The sequence below is a fragment of the Vigna unguiculata genome, chromosome 1 (genome assembly GCF_037176805.1).
Source record: "Vigna unguiculata cultivar grain cowpea cultivar isolate G323 ecotype 2 chromosome 1, ASM3717680v1, whole genome shotgun sequence".
Lineage (NCBI taxonomy): Eukaryota > Viridiplantae > Streptophyta > Magnoliopsida > Fabales > Fabaceae > Vigna > Vigna unguiculata.
The window spans coordinates 29,755,536-29,780,718 of record NC_140792.1 but is presented as its reverse complement, the minus strand read 5'-3'; the positions used below and the strand labels follow the sequence as shown (position 1 = coordinate 29,780,718).

General features: G+C 34.3%; 3 protein-coding genes across 11 annotated transcripts; 1 reads left to right on the top strand and 2 right to left on the bottom strand.

Moving 5' to 3' along the window:
* Positions 1–7,447: 7,447 nt before the first annotated feature.
* Positions 7,448–13,413, top strand: PUR3 (phosphoribosylglycinamide formyltransferase, chloroplastic). Of its 7 annotated transcripts, XR_003605406.2 has the most exons (8): positions 7,448–7,600; positions 8,010–8,553; positions 8,818–8,929; positions 9,157–9,333; positions 9,431–9,557; positions 10,250–10,377; positions 10,479–10,546; positions 13,176–13,413. XR_003605406.2 is itself a non-coding variant. In XM_028077266.2 (7 exons), exons 2-6 carry the CDS (start codon positions 8,145–8,147, stop codon positions 10,361–10,363), a joined length of 939 nt encoding a protein of 312 aa, XP_027933067.1. In that variant the 5' UTR covers positions 7,448–7,600; positions 8,010–8,144; the 3' UTR covers positions 10,364–10,377; positions 13,176–13,413. The 7 variants fall into 7 exon arrangements, 5 of the variants coding, with proteins under 5 accessions (XP_027933067.1, XP_085525303.1, XP_027932847.1 ...); XR_014984247.1 differs by having other exon boundaries at positions 10,250–10,546; XM_028077266.2 differs by lacking the exon at positions 10,479–10,546.
* On the bottom strand, positions 13,096–16,072 carry LOC114190198 (LOB domain-containing protein 20-like). Its single transcript, XM_028078998.2, has 2 exons — positions 15,571–16,072; positions 13,096–13,398 (listed from the first exon to the last, which is right to left on the bottom strand). The coding sequence occupies exons 1-2, from the start codon at positions 15,931–15,933 to the stop codon at positions 13,096–13,098; spliced, it is 666 nt and encodes a 221-aa protein (XP_027934799.1). The 5' UTR covers positions 15,934–16,072.
* Positions 16,073–19,553: 3,481 nt separating this feature from the next.
* LOC114191585 (putative inactive leucine-rich repeat receptor-like protein kinase At3g03770) lies at positions 19,554–24,972 on the bottom strand. 3 transcript variants are annotated; one of them, XM_028080863.2, is made up of 10 exons: positions 24,704–24,972; positions 24,394–24,586; positions 22,747–24,181; positions 21,777–21,910; positions 21,280–21,520; positions 20,900–21,102; positions 20,725–20,777; positions 20,359–20,470; positions 19,986–20,265; positions 19,554–19,735 (listed from the first exon to the last, which is right to left on the bottom strand). In XM_028080863.2, exons 3-9 carry the CDS (start codon positions 24,080–24,082, stop codon positions 19,999–20,001), a joined length of 2,346 nt encoding a protein of 781 aa, XP_027936664.1. In that variant the 5' UTR covers positions 24,083–24,181; positions 24,394–24,586; positions 24,704–24,972; the 3' UTR covers positions 19,554–19,735; positions 19,986–19,998. The 3 variants fall into 3 exon arrangements, with proteins under 3 accessions (XP_027936664.1, XP_027936648.1, XP_027936655.1); XM_028080847.2 differs by lacking the exon at positions 19,554–19,735 and having other exon boundaries at positions 19,743–20,265; XM_028080854.2 differs by lacking the exon at positions 19,554–19,735 and having other exon boundaries at positions 19,743–20,265; positions 24,700–24,957.
* Between the last annotated feature and the right edge of the window lie 211 nt (positions 24,973–25,183).

The window sequence follows — 25,183 nt, the reverse complement described above, 5'->3', positions numbered from 1 at the left end:
AAATTTCAGCTGGAATTTTTTTTACCCCTCTATTGATGTAGATAATTGGTTGAATTAAGCGTTGAAAAGACGGAAATTGATAATTAATTTTATAATAAGTTATCAAACCCTTTTGAACAGTTTTGATTTACTAAACCCAATTTAAAAACTTAAATATGATTATAAAAGATAACATAAAAATATCAACGGAAAATAAATTTTTTTCTGCAATATATCAAAACAAATAAATGTAATGTTTTTATTTCATTTATGTTATTTAAAATAAAAATATAATTCAAAATGTTTAATTTAGAAATCATGTTTTTAAGTGATTTAATATAGTTTTTTTACTAATTTAAAATCAACGTATTAGTAATTTTAATATATTATCAGTTTCAAACCATCACAAAAATACATATAAGACAAATTTTTAATTATCACTATAACTTTTAAAAAATATTTACAAAAAATATCTAACTCGTCATCTGCAGTTTGATGTGCCTAATCTATCAAACTATGTTTAAAAATAAAAAATAATTTAAAAAATAAAATTTTAAATTATAGAAACAAATATATATATATATATATATATATATATATATATATATATATATATATATTATGAACAAAAATTCTAAAAAAATTAAAAGAAAAAAAAAGTGGTAAAACAACCTACCAGTCCATCGTGAAATAGGACGAGTTATTCGCTGGACTAACATGCTTGGACTAACATGTTTTGATACCTCTGATTCCCACGAGGTGTTTCAACCAGCATTCATAATACACCATTCCAACCTTCTCAATTACCTTTCCAGTCATAAACAGTTTGAATTGAACTTTGATCTGCTATGCTTGCATCGAATGCATTCTCTAAAAATTTCTTATGGAATCTCAATCGGTGGAAGTCCAGTGACAAGATTTTTGTGACTTAGCTTGTGCAAGTGCTGGAAATTTAGGTTACCAAACCTGTTGTACCACAACCATTCACCTCTATCATCTGTAGTGGCAAAACATTCATGCTTTCGTGTGTTCATGCCAACCTGAAAGTTCTGCTTTCAGAAATTTTTTCATGAATAACCAGTTTACGATTGTTGTCATATATAGTCAAACCTTTCTCCTTCATTTCCATGACAAAACCTTGGAGATTTTGTTAAAAACTTTCGGTCCAACACATTGGTAGATCAAGAATCTTGCCTCGCTCTTTAGTTTTTGAATATTCTTGTAGTGTTTCTTGGTTTCCTCCATAACCTTATTTCCAAGATCTTTAATCTCAGTCATGACCACATCCGCTACATCCCGGAATTCAAAAAATAACTAACATTTTTATCTTCTAATTGTCAAACTCATTTCCATAAATATTTAATTAAATTTCAATATTTTTATAAATTTATATATTTTAATTGTTTTTTAGTGATATTCAAAATTTTATACTTTTCAATTAAAATTTTGCATTTAAATTTTTGTTAAAAAGAGCGAAATAATTATTATTTTGTCTGTTATCTTCTTTTTCTTTAATATTTTTATGTTCATCGTAAAATCTCACAAAAGATTGAACTTAAAAAAATATACATTATGATTATATAATAAGTAAAAACATTTAATAAAGCCTCCATTAAAAATATACTAATTTATAACGGAGTTAAAATTTAGGCTAAATTGTTGTTTTAGTCCTTGAATTTGTTGTGAAGTTTCAAAATGGTCCTATAAATTTTTGGAGTCTCAATTTAGTCCTTTAATTTTTAAAAGTGACTCAATTTGGTCCTTTCCGTTTAAATTGAACAAACGTCGTTCACACAGTACTCACGTGGCATAATTGAACTGATACGTGTCAAAGTTTTTTAAAGGGAGTGCAATTGACGTGTCATGAGTTGTAATGAAACCCTAAATGTTGGATAGGTTCCAAATTGAGAAGGTTTTCTTCCCCCTTCCCTTTTTTTTTCGTTGCTGGTGTGAAATCCTACAGGTATATTGCGGCGAGTTTGTTGTGGTTTGAAGCATGTCACAAGTTAACTCTTTTTGTTCTTGCATGTGTTCGGGTAATGGAAATGGTGGTTTCTCTTCTGCTGGTGGTGGGTGGAAAGGGTTGGGTGTAACTCCAATTTGCCAGTGTGGAGATGTTGTTGTCATTAGAACTGCCAGAACAACTAGGAATGCTGGGAAGAAATTTTGGGGATGCCCAAATTTCAAGGTTAGTTGCGTGAGTGTTACTACAGATTTTTTTTTTAAATTATTGATTGTAATTATTGTTGATTGGTTTTTGTCTTCGTTTCATGAACAAAGAGGAAATCAATAATTTGTTGGGTGTAATTATTTCAAGTGGTGTGGAGAAGATGATATCGACCAAAGAGATGGTGTTATCTTCATCCAGAATAGGAAGATTTGTAGTTTAGAAAAGAGTATTAAATTGTATGAGAAATGGGTGAAATGTTTAATAGGAGTTGTTGGTGTTGTTGTTGTCCTTAATATAATCTTAGTTTTAGTGTTGTTGAAAAGTCCTTAAATATGTTGTGAAGGTTGTATTTGGTATGTTGTGCAATTATGTAGCTTGTTTTGGTGTGATATATAAAGTTTCAAACCAATATGTTTTGTATTGGTGAAGTGAATTTGTTATCTGTGAAGTGAATGTGTTAATATTAAAGGCTTATAAAATTGAAAGAAAGGGGCCACATGAAGTGCAAAATATGTGTTAATATGCGTGCAACACTAAAACATTGAAAAGGACCACATGAAGTGCAAAATATATTCTGAAAGGGGCCACAAGAAGTGTAAAATATATTCCTTTGTCTAAATAAATTGAACTGGTTTTGAACAAAGTCTGCAATCTTAACCCACATATGGGTTCACTTGAAGTGGTACATCCAAAACTAATTCCAAAATAACATCAAGTGCTACATCCAAAACTAAATCCAAAGTGCATATAGACCAAAAATACATTAAATACAGCAAATACTACATCCAAAATACATCAAGTACTTCACGGTTTCCAAACATGCTCCCTCCTATGTGGAAGTTTTTGCCTGATGTTGGGTCTGCCACGTGATGGGGGACGTTGTGGTGCATTTGCTGTTGCAGGGGGATATGTTAGAAGTGGTGGAATGGCTGTTGCAGGTGCTGGAATGGTTGTTGCAGGTGTTGGAATTGGTTGATTTGAAGTTGAAGCTTGAGTCAAATTGACGCTTGGTGGCAGATTATCACCTACATTAGAACTTGACGGTTGGGTTGTATTAGGTGATGGTTCTGGAGATGGTGGAGCATGTGGGCATGTGCTTTTATTGTGTCCTACTTGTTTACAAATGGCACATTTCTTCCTTTCCCCTCCTCTTCTAACCTGGGTTTCATCTTTATTCAGCTTAGAACCTAGAAGTCTCCTTTCCTTTTTTGGTCTTCCAAGTAAACTACGCTTTACAGGAGGCAACACATCAGGGAAGGGAGTAATCTCCCAAACATTTTGGTCATTCACAGGATATTATATTATTGAGTTATAAATTTCTTCATATGATGACTTGGTAAACCAGTGTGCTATATATTGTTCTGCATTCAGATTCAAGAAGTTCATTGCAGTTAGCGAGTGGCAACACGGAATGCCAGTAATACTCCATTTTCTGCAACTGCATTCCATGTTGTCCACATTAACTACAAACTTGTCACCAATAGTAGATACATGTCTGACCTCAAAAATCTTGTCCGCTGACCAACTACATGCATAACAAAAGTCACCTACATCATGAAGCAGTCCAATCACAAAATTCATAATAAAATAGACAGTAATCAATACCTTGGAACCCAATATTTTGTTAACTGCATCTCCTTGTCCAGTCTATCATGAATTTTAGGGCATATTGAACTTTGAAATGAACTTACTTTCAATCTATTACTTGCCCATCTATTCATCATGTACAACCTTATTTCTTCAAGCATGGTAACTATTGCCTTACTCCTAGCAGCCACTAGCACGTTGTTGAAGGCCTCTGACATGTTGTTCACAAGTGTGTCACACTTCACAGTGGTATTGAACCTTGATCTTGACCAATACCTTTATCAGTTTGCACCAACTATTAGAATATTGAAATCATAAATGAAAATATGCAAACTCTCATAAACAAATCATATAAAGAAAAGTCATATTGAAATAAGAAATAGATACTATAGCTACTAGTGGTACTGGAAAGTTGGAACTGCTACAGGTTTGGTGTTGCTGCAACTAGTTCTGCTTAACAACTAGTGTTGCAACTAGTTGTTGCTTAGATCTAAAGCTTATCATGGGCCATCATGATTCATGTTTCCACCTTAAATTTTTACTGCAGTCATGCATTATTTCCAAATTTGCCATGCTAGGTACTTTTCCTACTTACCTTTAACCTCATATCAGAAAATCATTTGACAGGGTTGTGTGAGGGTGGCTGTGCTGCAATTATAGACTCAGGGACATCTCTAATTGCTGGTCTAACTGTATGATCTTGAACATTATTATGGGGATTTTTCTTACTATTTTCTATTTGCAGTTGCAGAGTGTTGTGATTCAAATTAATCATGCCATTGTGGGGATTTTTCTTACTCAAATTAATCAATTTGCACCAACTATCAGAATATGAAATACCAAATGAAAATATACTCCAAGTTAACAAACATCCAAATACTTGCCTTGGAGGAATAACTATTAAATGTTTGAATGCATCCTCGTTAACTTCTTTGATCTCCAACATAACTTTTTCCCATGCTTGTGGATGTGTGCAGTAAGTAGCCATCCACATTAAATGTTTCAGAATCTTCCCTAGAAATTTCTTCCTGAAATTCTCGTACAAGTGGCGCATACAGAACCTTTGGTCAACTCCAAGAATGAGTTCATTTAAAGCTGGCAGCAGACCCTAACAAAATAACAACATTTAAATCATAGCAGAACTGCAATGAAATAATTAAAACCAATTAAATAACTGAAAAATAAATTATTACCTTTTACTGGTCTGATACAAAGGTGCATGAGGCACAACATTCAACCCCACCAAGATCATTAATTAAAAGGTCTAAGAACCAAGACCATGTGTCCTTATTTTCAACCTCCACAAATGCGTATGCCATAGGCAACATTTGATCATTGAAATCTCTTGCCACAACTGTCAACAACTCACCACCATACTTACCCTTTAAAAAACATCCATCCAATCCTATTATAGACCTACATGATACAAAGATGTCCTTGCGTGCTTTTAAACAAACGTATAATCTCTGAAATATTTTTGAACCATCATGATCTTCAACCTTTATTTTAATTGTTGAACCAGGATTTGATCTACGCAGCTCGTGAGCATAATCATATATACGTTTGTATTGCTCTATAAAGCAACCATCAATCTTGTTTGCAGCCATTGATCTTGCTCGAAAAGACATAGCACGAGATATAGATACGTTCCACTTCCTTAACCCCTTTTCTCGAATATGCATGGCCTTCAGAGTAGGATTCTCTCTAACTGTCTTTTCTATTCTCCCACTTAACCACTTTGCATTGATTAGACGATTGTTAAACTCCCTACAACAAGTATGTTTGTCAACAATCTTTCTCAACTGTCAGGTTTTAAGTATTGGTACATAAGCACAATAAGCAATCAATACACACTTTCCTCTTGCACCCAAACATACCACCCTTACTCCTTTTTTGTCATTCTTCTCAAATTTCAAATTTCTCCCGCTTTGCAACCCATAAGTTTTTATGACTTCTATAAATTCTTCCTTGTTAACGAAATATGTCCCAACTTGCCATTCATATTCAGCCATACTTTTGGGCATACAAAAAGTGGAAAAACTTCCACATGTATCTTCATCACCACTGTTAGAATCACCGCCTTCATTACTTACCAATTCATCTGATTCCCATTCATTATCAGACAAACCTCTAGCATGTTTCTTCATTTCATTACTTTTTTGATTGTGATTAATTTTTTTCCTCGACCAGTGGAAGTCCAACGTGATCCACCAACACCTGGGTCACAATCTATATCCACATCAATTAAACCATCACTATCTTCATCTATGTTATTTCTAGAGCAACCATCCTCCACCTCAACTTCTTCTGCATTTTGCTCTTGGACCCCCTCATTATGTGTCTCATTTTGGACCTCATTATCAACCTCATGACTCTCATTCTGGACATGTACTTCAGCCTCACCCTGAACATGGACCTCTCCCTCAACCTCACCACTTTCAGGCTGGACTTGTTATGCACCATCACACTGCACCTCAACCTCAACCTCACCAAATTCAGCTTCGACTTGGTCTGCTACAATTTCAGGCACAGTGGCATTCTCCCAAACTGGAAAATATTCTAGCATATGTACTACCTCTGCTTCAAAAATTGAATGAATTACAAACATATGAACTTCACCATGTCGCTTCGCGATGCTGACCATATGGAGTGCACCAACGTCATCAATGAAATGTTGTAACCTTTCCTCTAACACTGCACACCCTCCAATAGAATAGCACAAATCTTTGACATTAATATAACCCATCTCTCGCAGTATTGATAACACCTCAAAGTAGGACCATCTATCTTCATCACACGACAAAACACTAAGTTGGCCATTAACATATTTAACTCCACCCTTATTCACGAAGTCCCATCCATGGTGGATAACCACTTCAAACTTCTCGTCATCCATCAAAGCTGTGAAATGTCCACATACCCAAAACCACATACTTTTATTACGAAACATACCACCGACAAATCGACAGAAAACACTAAACCCCATTTCAAAGGGGGACCACAAACTACAAAAAACTAAACCCCGTTTCGAAGGGGACCACAAATTATAGAAAAAGATTTGGAAATGGTGGGACAATACAAGCATCGAAATCACAAAACCATTCAACTCAGTAAACAAATAACAATCACAAAACGATATACAAGAAGCGAAATCAAAAACAAACCCAAAACCCCAAAATCTATTTCAACGCAAAAAGCTTAAAACCCTAAAATTGATTTCGAAAAAATTGGAAGCTCACCTAGATTGTTGAATGCCTTCGATCACAATGTCGAAAATTAATCTGATGCAGTGCCAATCACAATCACAATCGAACCCAATCGAACCCTAGCTTAGTGTTCTCCACGATCACCTTCGAACACTTCTCAGCTCATAACCTTGCACATAACCATTGATACGGGCCACGTCACTGAAACTCATACACAGTCATAAAGCCATGTCACTGTTCCGTTACGATTTTTAACGGTGTTAATTTTGGGGACCAAATTGAATCACTTTTGACAATTAGAGGACTAAATTGAGACTCCAAATATTTAGAGGACTTTTTGAAACATCAAAACAAATTCGAGGACTAAAATAGTAATTAAGCCTACAATTTAATATAAAAGAAAGTAAGAATTCTTTAGAATATTATTATTAATTTGCTTATTATTATTTAGGATTATTTTTGTTTAAAACAATTTCAATTTAAAATACTTCAACATAGGACAGGATTCAGTTGCCGCCACACAGTGTTTCTTCGCTCTCACCAATGACCAACTTTGCGTCGTAACCTCGTCCTTGTCGAATCTTTCTTTCGCTGTTCCTTTCTTCGTCACTCGTTCAATAACGCGTTCACAAGCGTCACTCCTCTGCAGACCCAAAAGGTATTTTGATTGCCCACAGTTGTTGCTGTTGATTTTTCTTGGTGCATTTGATATTTGGAACTGTGCTTGTGATTTTAGATTCTGTTTATATTTTTTGGGTTTGTCCTTCTCATATTGCTTTTCTACAAATGTTGCTATGGATTTTGGGATTAAGCTTCTGATTTTGATTTCCCACAATTGAAAAATCGTGCTTTTGTTATCTGGGTTTTCTCGTCTTGGTCATCTTTTTTATATTCCGAAGAACTTGTTTGTGTAAGCAACCCCATTGGAGTTGTTCTAAAAGGTCTTCTTGTTTTAGGTCTGGTTTACTTGTGTGCTTTTACACGATAACTTTTGTTTTTTCTTGGCTTTCTTATTGCTAATAGTTACTAATTGATGTGAGTTTCTTTGTGATGCAATGGAAGTTTAGAGCGCTGTCTTGAAGATCGTAATTGTGTTTTCATTTGGCCCCTTCAATCAACTTTACCTATCCCTTACCTTAACTTTTCAACCTCGCCAACAGCATCAAATACTATAATAGACCTCTGTTTACATTAATTTTTCCATGGAAGCTCAACAGATTATTTCCAGATTTTGCCCAAAATCATCACTAGCGCCATCAATTCCAATGGTGAAGCAACCGTTCTCTTTAAATTTCCCTCCTCTACACTCTTTATCGTCATACCCTTTTCTCCAGTCTCAGAATCTTGGCTTCCCTACTGGAGCTTTACATGCTATCAGCTTTGTGCACAAAGAAGTTTGTTCTAGTTCTTGGAGAATATGGTGTAGCAAGAGTAGTAGTAGTACTGCAGAACCAGAGGAGGACCATGAGGTGAGGGCTCAGGTCACAGTGAGAAGGAAAAAGCTAGCAGTTTTCGTGTCTGGGGGAGGATCCAACTTTAGATCAATTCACGAGGCCTCTAAAAAGGGATCGCTTCATGGAGATGTTACTGTATTGGTCACAAATAAAAGTGGTAATTCTCTATCTTAATATCCCTTTACTTTCATATTTTCCCTTTTGTGTCATCATTTAGCTTAGCTAAATTCTTGGTTTTCATAGAAGTGTATCTATCTCCTTCAATCTTAGCTTATAATAGTCACTAGATAACTGGATTAGGATTCCATGTCTGCTAAACTTCCTTGTGTTGCGTGGGATGTTTGTTTGGACTATTTTTTTATTTCCCTTTTATTTTGAGCCTTGGTCTGCTAAAATTTGTTTTTGTTTCTTGTAATACCAGAGTGTGGAGGTGCACAGTATGCAAGAAATAATGGTATCCCAGTTATATTGTTCCCTAAAGCAAAGGATGAACCCAAAGGATTATCTCCTTGTGACCTTGTTGATACACTAAGGTGTGATGCTTCTTTAATTGATTTCCTGCAATTGTTTTTAACTTTAGACTTCGGGGTCTTTATTCTTTTCATGAATCTGAGGTGTAGATTCTTTGCAAAGCTGAAACGCAAATAAAAAAACCAGTATAACTCAAATATGGGAAAATCCATGAAAAGGGACAAAGGATGATTTTCACTCTGCTTCATTGAGTAGTTCCATTATTAACATATAATACATTTTTAATCAGGAAATTCGAGGTGGATTTTGTTCTTTTAGCTGGATACCTCAAACTGATACCCGTAGAATTGATCCGAGCTTTTGAAAGATCTATATTCAACATTCATCCATCACTTCTTCCAGCTTTTGGAGGCAAGGGCTACTATGGCATGAAGGTTCATAAAGCAGTAATTGCTTCTGGAGCAAGGTATAATTCTCATGAAATATCTCAAGCACTTCAGTGAAACATTATTGTACTTGGTTCTTTATACCATGTCTGCGCTTCATTTTTCTGTGTTGGTCAGGTTTTCAGGTCCAACCATTCATTTTGTTGATGAACACTATGACACCGGGCGTATCCTTGCACAACGTGTGGTCCCTGTGCTTGCTAATGATACTGCAGAGGAGTTGGCTGCAAGGGTTCTCAATGAGGTAATGACAGACTATATATTTTAAACTATTGAACATTTTTAATCCTGAATGGAGTTCAGCAAATATATTTGTGATAAGCATTTTAGGAATGAATTTAGGGAACATCTAAAATGGAAAAAACTCTATAGGATTATCATAGAAAGAAAAATAGGGGAAAGGGTCAAATTGTAAATGATAGTTGGGTCAAGTTGTTAGTTATTTCCGTTAAGTCTGTTGGAAGTCTTTTATACATAGGACTTTTTCCTTGTCGGGGGGAATTTTTTTCTAAGTGTTTTTGTCTTACTAGTTTTCCATTGTAAAATGAAAGATGTTTCTTTTGGGCGTCTACTTTGTATACCTTGGTTCTTCAAAGAGTCTTGTAGATAGTCAATGCAAAAGTTATACACTTCTTTTTCTCTCTTGTTGTGTCTTTGTATTGTTCTTTGTTAGGAATTCTGTTATGTTCTTTTCTTTTTGCTTCAAGAGATTAACACATTCATGAGATGATGCACTTGTTGGGTCATCATTTAGTTGTTGGTCTCTCTTTGGTTATACAACTGCCTTCCTCTCATCTATGAAAGGAATGAGAAATATCGATGTTTATCTGTATCTTTATTAAATGCTAGATTTTTAGAGTAGTTTAGTTATTTGCTTCCTATCAGTCAAGTTGGACTCAATTGATTACTGTTTGCTAATTTTTGTTTTAAATTTAGGAGCACCAATTATATGTTGAGGTGGTGGAGGCTTTATGTGAAGAGCGTATCGTTTGGAGGAAAGATGGTGTTCCTCTCATCCAAAGCAGAGAAAACCCCAATGAGTTTCTCTGATTATCATTAATATGGTATGATACTCTTTTACTTTGAGTACTGTAAAAAGTTTTTGTATACATCTTTTTACAATGATGAAGTCTTGCATCTGATGGGACTTTTGTTTCTGTTATAGGGGATTTTGGTTGTGAAAACTTCACATTTACCCCAAAGCTGTTGTAGTTAATGAATTGTAACTATTAGGTAGGTAATTTCTGGTGCACTGATATCATATCTCTAAGGCAACATATAATAAGCAAGAAATCACAAACTTATCTTCTGATCTGATCTGCATAAACTGTTGTATGCTCTTGGTAGATTTTAATATCAGGTCATGGAGCATATTTTTGGAGTCCTTTTTTTCCCTGCACAGGTTTCCATGAACATGTCATGATTTTGCTTCTTAATAAAGAAATTATCTACTATACTATTTGGATGAGAAATTTGATGTGCCATAAGACATTTTTGTAATTTATAAATAGTTAGTCTGTGATTGAACTGTTTCTAAATTGCAAAGCTTTTACTGCTATGCATCACTTCTTTGCTTACCCATTTATTTACAAGTATTCTCCTGCTACCTCAATTGTTGAGCATATTTGATTTGAAGACTGTTGAAGGTGGTAACCCAAATTAAAATTTGATTAATATTACTGTGGAAGGTTGTCATGAAATATTATTTAAAAAATAAAAAGGTATAATTACTGATTTGGTTCCTAATTTTTTGGTTTAACTCAATTTGGTTTCCTTATTATTAGTTGGTTCAATTTAATATCCAATTATTAAATGTTAAATTGAACCAATCAATAATAAAGGGATCAAATTAAACTAAACCAAAAAATTAAGAAACCAATGAATAATTATACCAAATAAAAATGCTAAATATAAGTAGTTCTATTGAAACGAGTTCGCAATAGCGAAGGTAAACATTAACCGATCTAAATTGTAACTGAGGATTAGGAAATGTTAAAAGAATACCGGTAGAGGCTTTGGAACTTAGAAAAGTTGGTTTGTCAAGGGGGATTTAGATATAAAGGAACCTTTTTGTTTTTCTTTTGTAGGTGGATGTTGAATATTGATATTGCCAAAAAAAAAGGATTTATATAATTGATTGTAGGAAAATCACATTTGCTGCTTGAAGAAAATCCATGGTCTATTGAGAAAACTAAATTACTGAACATTTCTGGGTTGAAAATGCAACAAATAAGTTCTAATTTTTTCTGTATTATTCTATCAAAAAAATAGTAATTTATTATTACATTTACATTTACTACAAAAGTGTTACGATCTGTGGAGGTTAAAAATGCAATTTTTGAGTGCTAAACCTCTACAAATGTCAATTCTGAGGTTAGAAACCTGGGAAATAAGTTCTAGCGCTTTTCATACAGTCACTGGTATTTTTCTGACGATCATAAGCTCTAATTTTAGTTGTGTTTTCATATTATGTTTGAAATGTTATTAACAATTTAAAACTTTGGAAATGATACAAATTTTAGAGTTATGACGGTAAGAATTCAATATAGAAAAAAGAAAATGCCATAGAGTGCCACTTGACAGCGGAAGCAACTTCTTCATGCTCGTTCAACAGGGATGCAGTACAAAGGTAAACCACCACTAGTGTAGTTAATACCAAACTTAGACACAAGAGTAAAACAAAATTCAACATCACATTCCAATGATAATAGAAACACAAAAGAAATAACAAAACTCAAAGCATATAGCATCAAAGGGTTGAAATAAGATCCATGACTGAACAAAAATAAACCACCAAATATATACTAATAACATTAAATTTAAACATAAACTAAAACCCTCATAAAAATTCAAGAAACAGTTACAGAAATCCAAATTTGCAACTTAAACAAACAAAGAGCTGAAAATAAAAACCACTACATTTAGAAAATTTGTTAGCTATCCTCTAATAGAGAAACATACTCAAAGATCGAAGAAACTCATTGTGAAAATTTTCAATATATTTCAAACATTGATCCAAAAATACAAACCATGGTTAGAAAAAGTTTGTTAGAGCCACTCAATAGCAAAAGGGGTACATAATTGTAATTGTTTTATTTGGTTTCAAGGTGTTGGAGGTGTTCAAGGATTATTGGAAGCTTGTGTCAAAGTTTGTCAAAATGGTTCTTTTTGAAAAGAAAGAGCATGTCACTTTGTTCACACTAGCCTCGGTTAGTTATGCATTGTGACAAGGCCACAATCTTGTGATTGTGGTAACTCGGTGGTGCTTAAGAGAGTTTCTACTTCTAATTGAGAAATCCAAACACAATCCCATAGGAGTTCTTGTCTTTCCCACCATTCCAATCACAACAATTCAAACCTCCAAAACAAAACCCTAACAAAAGCTCGATCACTCTCTCAAGACAACATCATCTCCTAAATCAACCTAACACCAACAATTACACATACAAAAACAAATTAAACTTAGACCTAATAGCCTTATAACAATGGTACATGGATACTATCACTACAAAATTTATCACAATTATGTATTTATCGATGCTTGTCACAAATACTACAATTACATAACAAAAGCTGTCATGATTTGTGAAGAACCGATTCTTGTTCAAAATTGTCATTACAAAAGGAAAGTTTTTTTTAGTATTATTATAAAGTGATGTAGCCACAAAAACATTCTCATGACATGTATATTAAATGTAGGTCCTATTAGATATTACATATAAAAGTTTGATATGAAACAATGGAAAAATTTATTTTCCAAGAAAATGAAGGAAAAGTAAAACTCATGGAAAGAGATGCGGCATGTTGATGTTGAAATGGGGAAGCCCACAAAATTGAAGAGGGTCTGTGTTGTTTGTTGAAGGTGTTGTCTGCATTGCAAGGTGATCAAAAGCTGGGTTGAAGAAGCTCATGTTCATCAAATTATTTGCAGAAGGAGGCATATTGTTGCACTGTGTAGGTTGCACAACTACATTGATGTTTGGTTGTTGTTGATGATATGTCCTCTGAAGGAGACTTTCATATAAATTTTGTGTATTAATCAATTGATTTTGAACCATAGCAAGCTCTCCTTGCAATGATGTCACCTGAATAACTTAAAATGAGTATCTTATTATTTACAAATAATATTATTAACAAGATCTTTTCAAAAAACTGAACATTTAAACAAAAATATTGATTAATTTTACTAGTATTAATAGTCATATAGAATTTTCTTTATTAAAAAAAAACTCTTTTAACTAGATAAAATATATGATCACCCAAAAATTAAGTAATAGTTCACAATACAATGGTAGAAATTATTAGGAAACACACATATTTAGATTGAGATTATACAAAGTAAGTTATAATTAAAATCTCATTTAAATTGGAAAATAAGCTATATTTTTAGTGGAAAAAAAATAAAATTTAAGCATAACAATATGCCATAGTTAGAATATTACTTAACATTGAATTTAGTGTTGCTTAATATTTTCTATGCAATTATGAAATCAATCGTAATTATTAGATGAAGATAATGTGATTCAAATGTTTATTGCATGCTTTAAATACTATTTATTGAGCTAAAATATGAGTTATGTGATCATCCAAAAAGAATTCAGATTGAGGGTTACTCAATGTAACACAACTTCATTTCAAAAATAATTTTGTGTTTAAAATCATGGATCCTCATTCGAAATAGGGGTGGGCAAAATATCTATTTTTCTTGATCCAATTCATTTAAAATCTATTTTATTAAGAATCCAATCCATTTAAAATTCTTTGGATTTCAATCTAATTTACATTTTATATATTTTATGGATTGGATATCCATTCTATAAATCAAGATTTTCAAATATGGATCATCCAAAAAAATACAATCCAAATTTTAAGTTTAAATTTTTAGTTGGATTAAGCTAAAGGTTAAGATGGATTAGGCTAAATTTAGACTCGGACGTGCCTTGCTCGACGATCTTGGACCGGACAGGTCCGACGACCCTGAAGGGTCGGGTGAGCCTGACGACCATAAGAGGTTGGGTAGGCCTAAATATATGAACGGGCTAGGTGGACCCGACAAACCGGACGAGTCAATCGGGCGTAACAACCCGAAAAATTCGGGTGAGCCCATGACTTGAACGGGCCAGGCGAGCCCGATGAACTGAATGGAGAGGCGGACCCAAAGACTCGAACGGGTCAGGCGGCCCGAAGACCTAAACGGGCCAAACAAGCCCGAAGACCCGAACAAGCTAGGCAGGCCCGAGGACCTGAACGGGTCAGGCGGGCCCGAAGAACCAAACGAGTCAGGTGGTTCCGAAGACCCGAACAGGTCTGGCGGGACGGAAGACCCGAACGGGTTAGGCGGGCCCGAAGACCCGAATGGGCCAGGCGGGCTCGATGACGAAAAAAGGTCAAACAGGCTCGAAGACTCGAACGGGTCAGGCAGGTTGGCCCGAAGACCCAAACGAGCCAAACGAGCCCAAAGAACTAAATGGGTCAGGCGGGCCTAAAGAACGGAACGGGCTAGGCAGACCCGATGGCCAAAACAAGCCCGGTGGACCCGAAGACTCAGATGGACTAGGATGGGTTTGCGACTCAGACGAGTCGTGCCCGACGACCTGTACGGACTGAGTCATATTGGCCTTAAGGACACAAATTTTAGAAAATTCAATTTAAATTTCCTTTATAAAAAATGGATTCTGGATTTTGTACTTGATCCAAATATTTGGACTGGATTTAAATCTTGATCCAAATATTTGGATCTGGATTTAAAAAAATTTCAAACTAGTTTTGCTAAAAAAATGGATTTGGGTTGAAAATCTACTCCAATAATTTGGATCTAAAATGGATGTGGATTGGATCATTAAAAATAAATAGAGTAACAAATATTTTAAACATTTAGATCCTTATTAAAAATAAATAGATAAATAGAGTAACGTGTAAAATAATTTTAAATGACAACCAATGAATGTTTACATATAGGAATATTTTAAATATTTGTTGAAGTTATAAATATTTATAGTCGTATTTATCAAAAGAGGACATGAAAGGGATGGCGACAAAAATAACAATAAAGAAAAGCATCAAAACCACTTATGAGTTTCAAAGTATCAACATAACTGAGATGTTAAAGTTCATAGTGATGTCTAACATAATCTTAATTGAGATGTCAAAATTTATAGTGATGTCTATTCGATTTTCTTTCGAGTTTTTTCCATAATAGAAGTATAAACAAACAAGAACAATACCAATAATTTAAACATAGTTGTAATAAGGCAAACCTGTTGTTGCAAAGCAGAAATGGTGGAGACACAACCATGAACAGGATTGGCTAGCCTTGCTTGAGCTTCGTAGCATAAGGAATTTATGGCCTCATTACGATGAATCTCTTCAACTTCTAGCAATAGTTTTGACAAATTGTTTGCACCAAACACCTTGTGCACCGCTGCAAACCGCGTTGAGCCCTGGCTAGAACCAAAATAAGGTGCAAAGATGCAGTCACTGGTGCATTTCTTTCTCATTTTCTTGCATGCTGCGCATGGAGGAGATGATGCTCGTGGCCTGACACACTTTGAGACCTTACTTTTCTGCTTATTTACTCTGCTGGAAGTGCCTTCAACATTGTCTTGTGGCTGATTAGCCATGTTGAGTTTCTGAAGGCAAGAGTGAAATGTTATTGTGAATATTTATTTATAAAGACTTGGAAAGGGAATATACCAAGTTCTTTTGTTTTTTGTTTTTTGTTTTTTCTTCTAGAGAGTGAGAGACGTTACAACAATTTATATCAGTTTTTGTAAGCTTTTTATTATATATTAGAATTTATTAAATTAAAGTTGTATTTATTTTGGGGTGTCTTTAATGCTACATGTTCAAATAATCAAAAATATTGATTGTGTAAAACTATGATGATAAACATTGTGCAATTAGCTAGAAATTAAGGATTAATTCCAAAAGGTAATAAATCTATTAACGGGTTAACCTCTCATGGTAAATATTTTCCATGTGGATAGACTAAGGAGCTGGTCACATGCTTAAGAAATAAGGTTATTTATCAATCATACTATATTGCTCTTTGTAGGATGATAGAACTATATATGTGTTGATTGGTTTTATGGCTAATTACTCATCAAATTTTTCCTTTCTATTTTATTGTTGCAACGAGAGTTTCATAAATTGATCAAGTTTAGGAAATTCCAAGTTAAAAACTAATTCTCATTTTAGTGTAATATTATTTTGATGGATAATACAATATTTAAAATACACCTACATATTCTTTTCTAGATATCATGTCAAATAATATTGAACTATGTGAATTTTGATATACATTATTATAGTCTTTTTTTTTTACAAGCGTATTAAATCGTTAATAGTGGTAAATAGAAAAAAAAAATTATCTCCAATTATAATGCAAAATTTGAACCGGTTCAAAACTTTTGATTTTGTTTGGTCTCCTAACTTTATAAATGATTGAATATAGTTCCTCCCACTCAATGACATTGAATTTTCTGTTATGTGTGACATCTACATTGTGTACATGTGGCACATCCTTCCCCCGTTCAAATCCCTCATCCTTTTCCTCTTACTCAGGTTACCCCTAATGTACAATATCCCAACAAGGTCAAAGAATCGAGCCAAGATGAACCGAGTCAAAGGTTAAGCCAAGTCAACCCGAAAAGTACAGTCAAATTGATCTAGACCGAAGGTCAACAAGTTAGCCCAGGTTGAAGGGTTAGTTTGAAGGTCGAGTAGAGTCGGTCAAGCCAAAGGTCAAGTAGAGTTAGCCCGATTGAAGGTCGAGACGAGTCAGTTGGGGGACAAATTGTGACCTAAGTTGACTAAGTTGAAGAACCGAGTTGAGTTAGTCTAACTTAAGGGTTAATTTGAATTGATTAGGGTTAAAGGTCGAGACAAGTTGGCCCAAATCAAAAGTCAACTTAAGTTAGCTCGGGTAAAGATCAACTCAAGTCGATTCGAGCTAAATGTCAATTTGAGTTGATCGGGCCGAAAAATCAATTTGAGTTGACCCGGAACGAAAATCAAATTAAGTTGGCCAATGTTAGAACAGGTTGACTAGTCTTGACCTTTAGTGCAAGTTGACTTGATTTGACCTTTAGCACATGTTGACTTAGTTCGACCTTCAACCCGACCTGAATGTCTTGTATTTAGTATTTAATTGAAGTCTTATAGTGGAGCCAAACCCTCTTTGGCCCTTACACTGTCCCACTTGAAGATGGAACTTTAAGGATTAGTGCCTTCTCTGGCCACTCATTTGGTGAGACAATGAAATGGGGGCTTATTTAGAAATGAGTTCAGATTGGCAAATGAACCATGAGTCAAATTGACACTTCTAATTAAAAGGGAGTGACTAGTTATAGAATTTCAATTTCCTATCTATTTTGAGTGAATTTCAAATTTTATTGTTTTAGTTATTTGAAATACTTTCTTAAAATTCCTAAATTTCAAATTCCTTTCAATTTCTTATCCAAACAACTCATTTTATTTCAAAGAATTTTGAATTCACCAATTTAATAAATTACTCTCTTAAATTGTCTCATTCAAATACACTAGAAAGGCTTTGTAAGAACATTATTTGAGTTCATTATCAAACTAGGAGAGATGGCTTCAACCTTTTACACATCTTTAGATGTTACCCTCTTCAATGAGCAACCTTTGTGATCTTTTATATCACATTATAGAAAAACCTTGTCTTAGTTAAGAGTGATTATTTGTTAAAAGAATACTCGTTTGATTAGCCATGAGTAGCAACATTCCAAAACAACACTTGAGTTTAAGACAAAAGTGACTAAGTGTTAAAGAATATTTAATAATACTCATACGACTTACCCATGAGTGGTACAGGTCAAAAGAATACTCGTTTGAATCTTATAGAGTTAGTTTGTACTGTGAGACAAACCAATATAAAAACATATGAGTAAATCGTTCTTTCCTTATCTTATTAAAATTGCATGCTATTACATCTTCACTAACTTAAAGGAAAAAGTTTCAAACTCAATATATGAAAAATTTGTCAATTTGTCTTAACATATTGTCTAAATGCACACTTTCAAACAATACTTTTGAAAATATGTCAAAAGTATTTAAAGTACAATTTAACCTTCCCTTCTTATCACAGAAAAAAAGTTTTTAAATTCAATTATGTTGGTGCAAGGTGGTTCTAAAATGGGGATGAAAAACACACACATATTTTATAGTGGTTCACCCTCAACACAAGAGCTACATTCAATCTCTTAATCAACCAGATTAAGATATTTCACTAACCAACACTTTTGATTAGCACGAGTATCATTTTCTCGAGGTTACAACGAGTTTCTATCTCTCCAGGTATCAACTTCTTAACTTTCACCTGAGATTAAGAACTCTTTATTGATATAACAAGAGCAATTCTCAAAATAAGAGAGTACAGTCAAAGTGGTACAACTTCATTTTTTGAAAAATATTACAGGGTTTATCACACAATCCAGTTCTACCACAGTATTCTCTTTTCTAAGATTGACTCGCGTAGGTTCGATACTTGCGTATTCTTTTTCAATCATTCATTTTTTTTTTTCATTTAGCTATGGTGTTGCTCTGCCTCAATTTCTTTTCTAACATGATGGCTTAGAGAGTGAGTTGTACAAATCTTAAAATCTACTTTGAAAATTGTGAGACATTTTGGATAGACGTTATTCCATGAATATGAAGATATTGTATTAAGAGTGTATCCACTAATTGCATGATCATCTAGTCTTGACACAGGTATCTAACGCTTCTTGTATCTTGAACTTATCTATGGCTCTTCTAATCTTCAATAACACTCCTACAGTGATTTAAGCATGTGTCTATTCGTATTTTGAACTTCTATAAGCCTAGCCATTTTATCAAACTACGCATGCTTGTTAATTGAGAATGTTTAAGAAACTGTGTGATTCATATTCATACTCGAGTCCAGTCTTCAATAAATCATCTTTACCTTAACAAGGTTTTTGCGTGATTTTGAAACTATTACCTGATCTTAAAGCATTTTGTATAATTATCCTTACTCCATTTAAATTTTATCATTCCATTCTCTCTTTTTTGTCTATCAAAAATATCCCCCCAATCATCATTTGCATTATTAAGTTGAAGCTTATTACTTGTAAAATACAAGTTTAAAGAAAAAGGAAAAACTGAAGAATTTTAAAATGCAAGACACAATCCGCTATGAAAACATGAAATGGAGAATGCTAGCAAGTGTGGTCAAGAACACTCGTTAAAGAATACAAAATAAAAAAATAATAATGAAAATTTGTTATTAATATACTCTACTTCCAATAATTTTATATCAACTAACTAACATAATTCACACGTCGAGACAATTTTCTAATAATGTCGTGTAATTCGTACATACACAGTTTCTCTTTTAATGCAATAAGACTTCATTGTTTATGATTACTTTGTTGGTAGGACCTACATGGAACAAAAATAAAAAGACATCACCATAAATTGTGTAAGTGTGAACTTAAAAAGCAAAACTTACAAATTATAATAGTGCAAGCTTTTGATATCTCAGTTTTTCATTAGAAGCTACTAAGATTTTGGGGCAAAGGAGTTACAACATAAGAACTCATAATACTATTAAGATGTTGCAGTATCTGCAACATGAACCTTTTAGGCTTATACTGAAATATACAAAACAAAAAAAGAGAGAAATGAAAACCTGTGGATTGAAACTACTGAAAGGGAAGTCCTCGAGATTCTGAATTTGGTGACCCTTCACTACTTTGTGAATCCCCTCTCCATGCATCCTGCACTTGAGATGCAAACTGCAAGTTCCACAAAACATCCTCTATAGAGGGCCTATCTTCTGCCTCTTTAACCATACACCTCACACATATCTCCATCATTGTCTTCAATGATTGATCCAAGCATGCCTTGCGAATTGCTGCATCAACCACACTCCTCCTTCCCTCTTCATCTGCTCCTAAACTTGCTTGCAACTGTAGATGGTTTTTATTCAATGTGGATCATGAAAAAGAAAGCAGATGAAAGAAAATGGCACATTGGAAATGAATCAGAGTTTCTGTATTTACCAGATCTCTAAAAGCATCTGCATCATTTGCTGTCTTTATTTGCCTTCCTAGAATGAGTTCGAGTAGTATCACTCCAAGGTCGTATATATCAGATTTATCTTCATGTTTTACACTACAAAACAGCACAAATCATTAAAAACCAATTTTTATTACTTACATATACATACAAGTTTGTGTAATCAGCATAACTGAGATGTCAAAATTTATAGTAATACCTAACCTGATCTTATTTGGAAACAACAGGATCAAAAGTATTTTTTCTACACCGAGACATGTCAAATCATATCATACGGTATACAAAATTATTGTGTGATGAGTTCTGTTTTTCTAACATGTTACACAACCTGATTAACTTTCTATCATCACCTTTTATTGTTGCTAGAGTGTTTCAGTCCACTTGAAGAACTTCCATGTCGAACCTGGAAGGATAAGTTAAGGTGAATAAGTACCTACTGAGGTTTTTTTTCATCAAGATGAAACTTACTAATGATTTTTTTCCTCATTAAAAGACTGTAAAATGTCAAAATTGTTTTCTTCTTACCTTCCCCATGTTAGATAACAAAGGTAGGTGATAACTGCTGATTTTCGCAACAAGATTCTGATCCATTAAAACATCTTCTATCTTGAGATCGTTGGAATATACACCAGGGACAATCCCTGTATGTAAAAACTGAATTCCCTTTGCCACTCCAATTGCAGCTCCAATGCGTTGGGTCCAACTCAAGCATTTTTTAGCATTTTCATCTGCCAAAATTATGAGGCATCAATATCACAATTCTGAAGAGGATGGAGAATAACAAAAAAGACATTACTGTCACAATGTTACATCACACCATGATACTAAAATTACTATTTAAAGAGAACATCATTGATGAGTAAATATTCTGTCATGATCGTGTAAAATGTTTGAGTGTCAATTACCACTGATCCAATTCCTGAGCGTGCCATTTGGTACGTATTCAAAGACAAGAAATACTTTGTTGACACTCGAATCATCCAGAGAACATTCAAAGCAGTGTCCAATAGCACTGACTAAATGACGATGCCTGAGTTTTGATATCAGTTCTATGTGGTTCACGAAGTTTTGAGTGCTGTATTTCTTTTTCATTTCTACACATCGAATGGCAACAACCGAACCATTCTTCAACTGGCCTCTGTACATCTAAGATATAAAAACACATCATTTCAAAATGAAACACTCATCACATAAATGCTAAAAAAAGTTGCAATTTAATTATAGCTGACAACTTCATGCTACATAGTTAAGTGAATTATGACTGCATGGTGAAATTATGTTTGTGATGCTGGCTAGTATACCACAGTCAATGAAAGGAAATTAAACCACTGATTTTGTATGAATATAGCTCAAAGGAAATGTTCCTATGTATTCAAGAATGATTTGAGACATTGTAGCATACCCTCCCATAAGAATCTTCACCCATTAAAGAAGCTGTGTCAAAGTAGTTTGTAGCTGCCTCAATCTCTTCCAATGAGAAACTTCGATAGGTTGGTAGGCCAACTGCTCCCAACTTCTTTGTTTGAGATATATACCCTTTTCAGTACAGAAAAAAGACATGTTCTTCAATCTATATCCTTAATATGGAATACAGAAAACTGTATATTCTTTCATGTCACACTCTCAAGAAATATTTTCCAATTATTAAGTGGACATCACTGATAAAGAACTGTTGTTACTACTTGTTTATCTGCAAATAAGCATATGTTTCTTTTATTGAATTTAAACATGTATGAAGTCCTTGTTTCTATTATTTAAAAGTGGGAAAAAGTTATCATCCTTATTTACCAACATGTGTTAATACTAGATTTTAACATATAAAACCATTTTTTGTCAATCAAGGTACAGGGCTGCTTTAGCAAGAAATCTGTTTTTTCACCCCATTCAGTTAAAAATGTTGTTCTTTTTTTTCTCTTTCCCATTCCTATTCTTGATTCCTAACAACTGGTCCCTCCTTTGTAGCACTATTTTTGTTCAACTGGATGGTGGAATACAAAAAGCAGCTGATGTTAGAGCAGAACAGGGAATACCTGAAGATAACTCAAGATAGAATGCAAACATATAATTCCAAGAAGGAAGAACATATACGGGTCCACTCCGATAATTTAACTTCTTGTTTTAGGAACCTTAATATTTCTTGGATAAGCTTGTTTGAGTGATCATCTAACTTCAGTATCTAATTTTTCTCAGAAACAAAAGAATCTTATTCTAATGGCTACACATTAGACTAGCAAATATCTAAGAATTCTGTAATTTTTCTGCATATGGATGAAAAATGTATAAAATGGAACAAGGTGGTTTGATCATGCACACAACACTCTGTGTGTGTGTGTTTGTGAGAGAGAGAGAGAGAGAGAGAGAGATAGACTTACTTGCATCAGAAAGCAACTTTGAAGTGTAACCAGAAGCAGCATTTTCTGATATTAATCTTGTTGGAGGGTTCTTCATTTTGGTTCTAGCATTTCCTCTTCTAACAATAAAGAAAATTAGCAAAACAAGTGCTACTCCTCCAAGAGTCCCACCTACAATGCCTAGGGAAAGAACTACCTTAGATACTTGTCTGTGCTTCTTTCTCTCAGGCAATATTCCCACAGCTAGAGCCTCAGTGTGGCAAAAAGGCTGCGCCTGCTGATTTTGATTCGCACTGTCTAGACAATTTCTAGCATAAAGAAAAGTGCTATCACTGGAATTTGACACTAAACACTTAGGTAAGTTCCCAGTCAAAAGATTTGAGGATAAATCCACTACATCAAGCTCTGAATTGCAAGACAGATTCTCAAAAAGCATCCCAGTTAATTTGTTACCAGAAATATTCAGATAAGTAATAGAAGGAAGTGACAACAATGCTGGTTGAAATGGCCCCACAAATGAATTTGATGATATATCCAAATGTTCTAGCTGATAGTATGAGATCAATTCAGCAGGAATACCATCCCTGAATCTATTGTTTCTTAGCACTAGTGTAACCAACTTGTTACCAAGTTGAGGAAACTCAGGTCCAAAGGCATTATCATCCAATTCAAGCACTTGAAGATTCTTCAAACGACTGAAATCAGGGAGCACCCCATACAAGTGATTATGAGAAAGTGAAAGAGCTCTCAGATTCTCCACATTGCCAAGGGAATTCGGTAGAGATCCATTGAGCATGTTATTCTTCAAACTTAGCACAGTTAAGGCTGGAAGTGAATCAAGCCAAGGAGGAAATGTTTCAGCCAGCATGTTGTTGTCAAAAATGAGTGTTTGGAGATTTTTCAGTGAAGAAAGTTCCTGAGGAATGGAGCCATAGAGAAAATTGGAACTCATGTTAACTATTTCCAGGGATGACAAACGAGCTATCTTACTAGGCAAAGGACCCCAAATACCCAGAGAAACCAATGTGAGGACTTTCAAACTGGGAAGCCTTACTAGTGTTGTGACAAAGGAGTTTATTGAGAAATTTCTTGGGAGAGGTGAATCTCTTCTTTCACCTATTATGTGAAGCTGTGTTATGGTGTCTTCATAGCACACTACAGAGAGGGAAGAGTTTGAATCTGTGCTGCAAAAATCTGTGTCGTTGTTCCAGTTGCTCAAAGCAGCAGGAAAGTTCAATTGCTGCTGAATTCTGAGAAGAGTCTGAGAGTGAGAAGATTGTAATTGCTCTGAGTAACAGATAGAAAGAACAAAAGTAAGTAACACCAAAAACACTGAGGGATGGTGTATATTTGCCATTAGACACAAGTCATGTAGTGATATGAGAAGTTTTGGTTATATTCTCAAATAGATTGAAATTCTCTCAAAATTGAAGCTTTGGGGGTACATGCATAAACCCTGCAAATTCAACAATGCGTGTTAATATAAATAATATAGACAAAAACAAAAGCAAGAATCTACTGAATTAAAATAATCAATTTTTTCCATCTATTGAATGCATGAACCCTGAAGGCAAATTCTCAAAGAAAAACACTGTTTCACGCAAACTCAAAAGGTATAACCACTTCAGAAAAGCTTAGACATAATTCAACATGCAGAAAAAGCTTCACCTGCTGGAGAACACAGTACACATCAATGAGTCCTAACCAAAAGCAAAATACTCAGAGGGATGAAAAATTGGGAAGAGAGGAGAAAACAAAAACTTGTATGCCTTCAGAAGTTGCAGAGGCCACCCAATTGAACAAAATCCAAAACTTTTTCAACCATGCAATCCAGAAGTAAATCTCCAAATACAAGTAAATCCTGGAAACAGGAAACCATTTCTCAAAGGGTCAGCTTTTCACTTCTCAGACCAGGACAATGCAGTAGTGACAAGAACTGGTATATGAAAACAAATGAAAAAGACCAAAACTCACTCACAAGGTTATCAGTCATAATAAATGAACTGACAAATTTATTTCCTCTGCTTGTGTTTTTGGTCGAAAGAAAATGGTTTTTTCTTCTTTCTTTCTTTGTGTGGCAGAAGCAAAAGAAAGATTCTTGTATATGAGGGAAGCCTTTATTCTTAACTATGATATGATTCTTTAACCTTTTAAGGCTTTAACCTCAGCATGTGGTCTCCAGCAGATTTGCTTGAAGGAGCTAGTTTTTGTACTTTTCCCATTATTATGTGTGGGAAATTGGCTGAAGAAGGTGGCTTTGGTTTTGGCTCAGAGTTCAGTAACGTAAGGTGTTACTTTCAGGGTGGGGTGAGCCTTTGCTTTCTCTCTCCAACTTTATGACATGGTCCCCCCTTATTTATATCTCTTCTTGTGCTTTTGCCTTTTGCTTCTTCTTCTTTTCTTTCTCTCTCTCTCTCACACCAACCTACCTTCATTTATGTGTCAATGGTTGGAACTT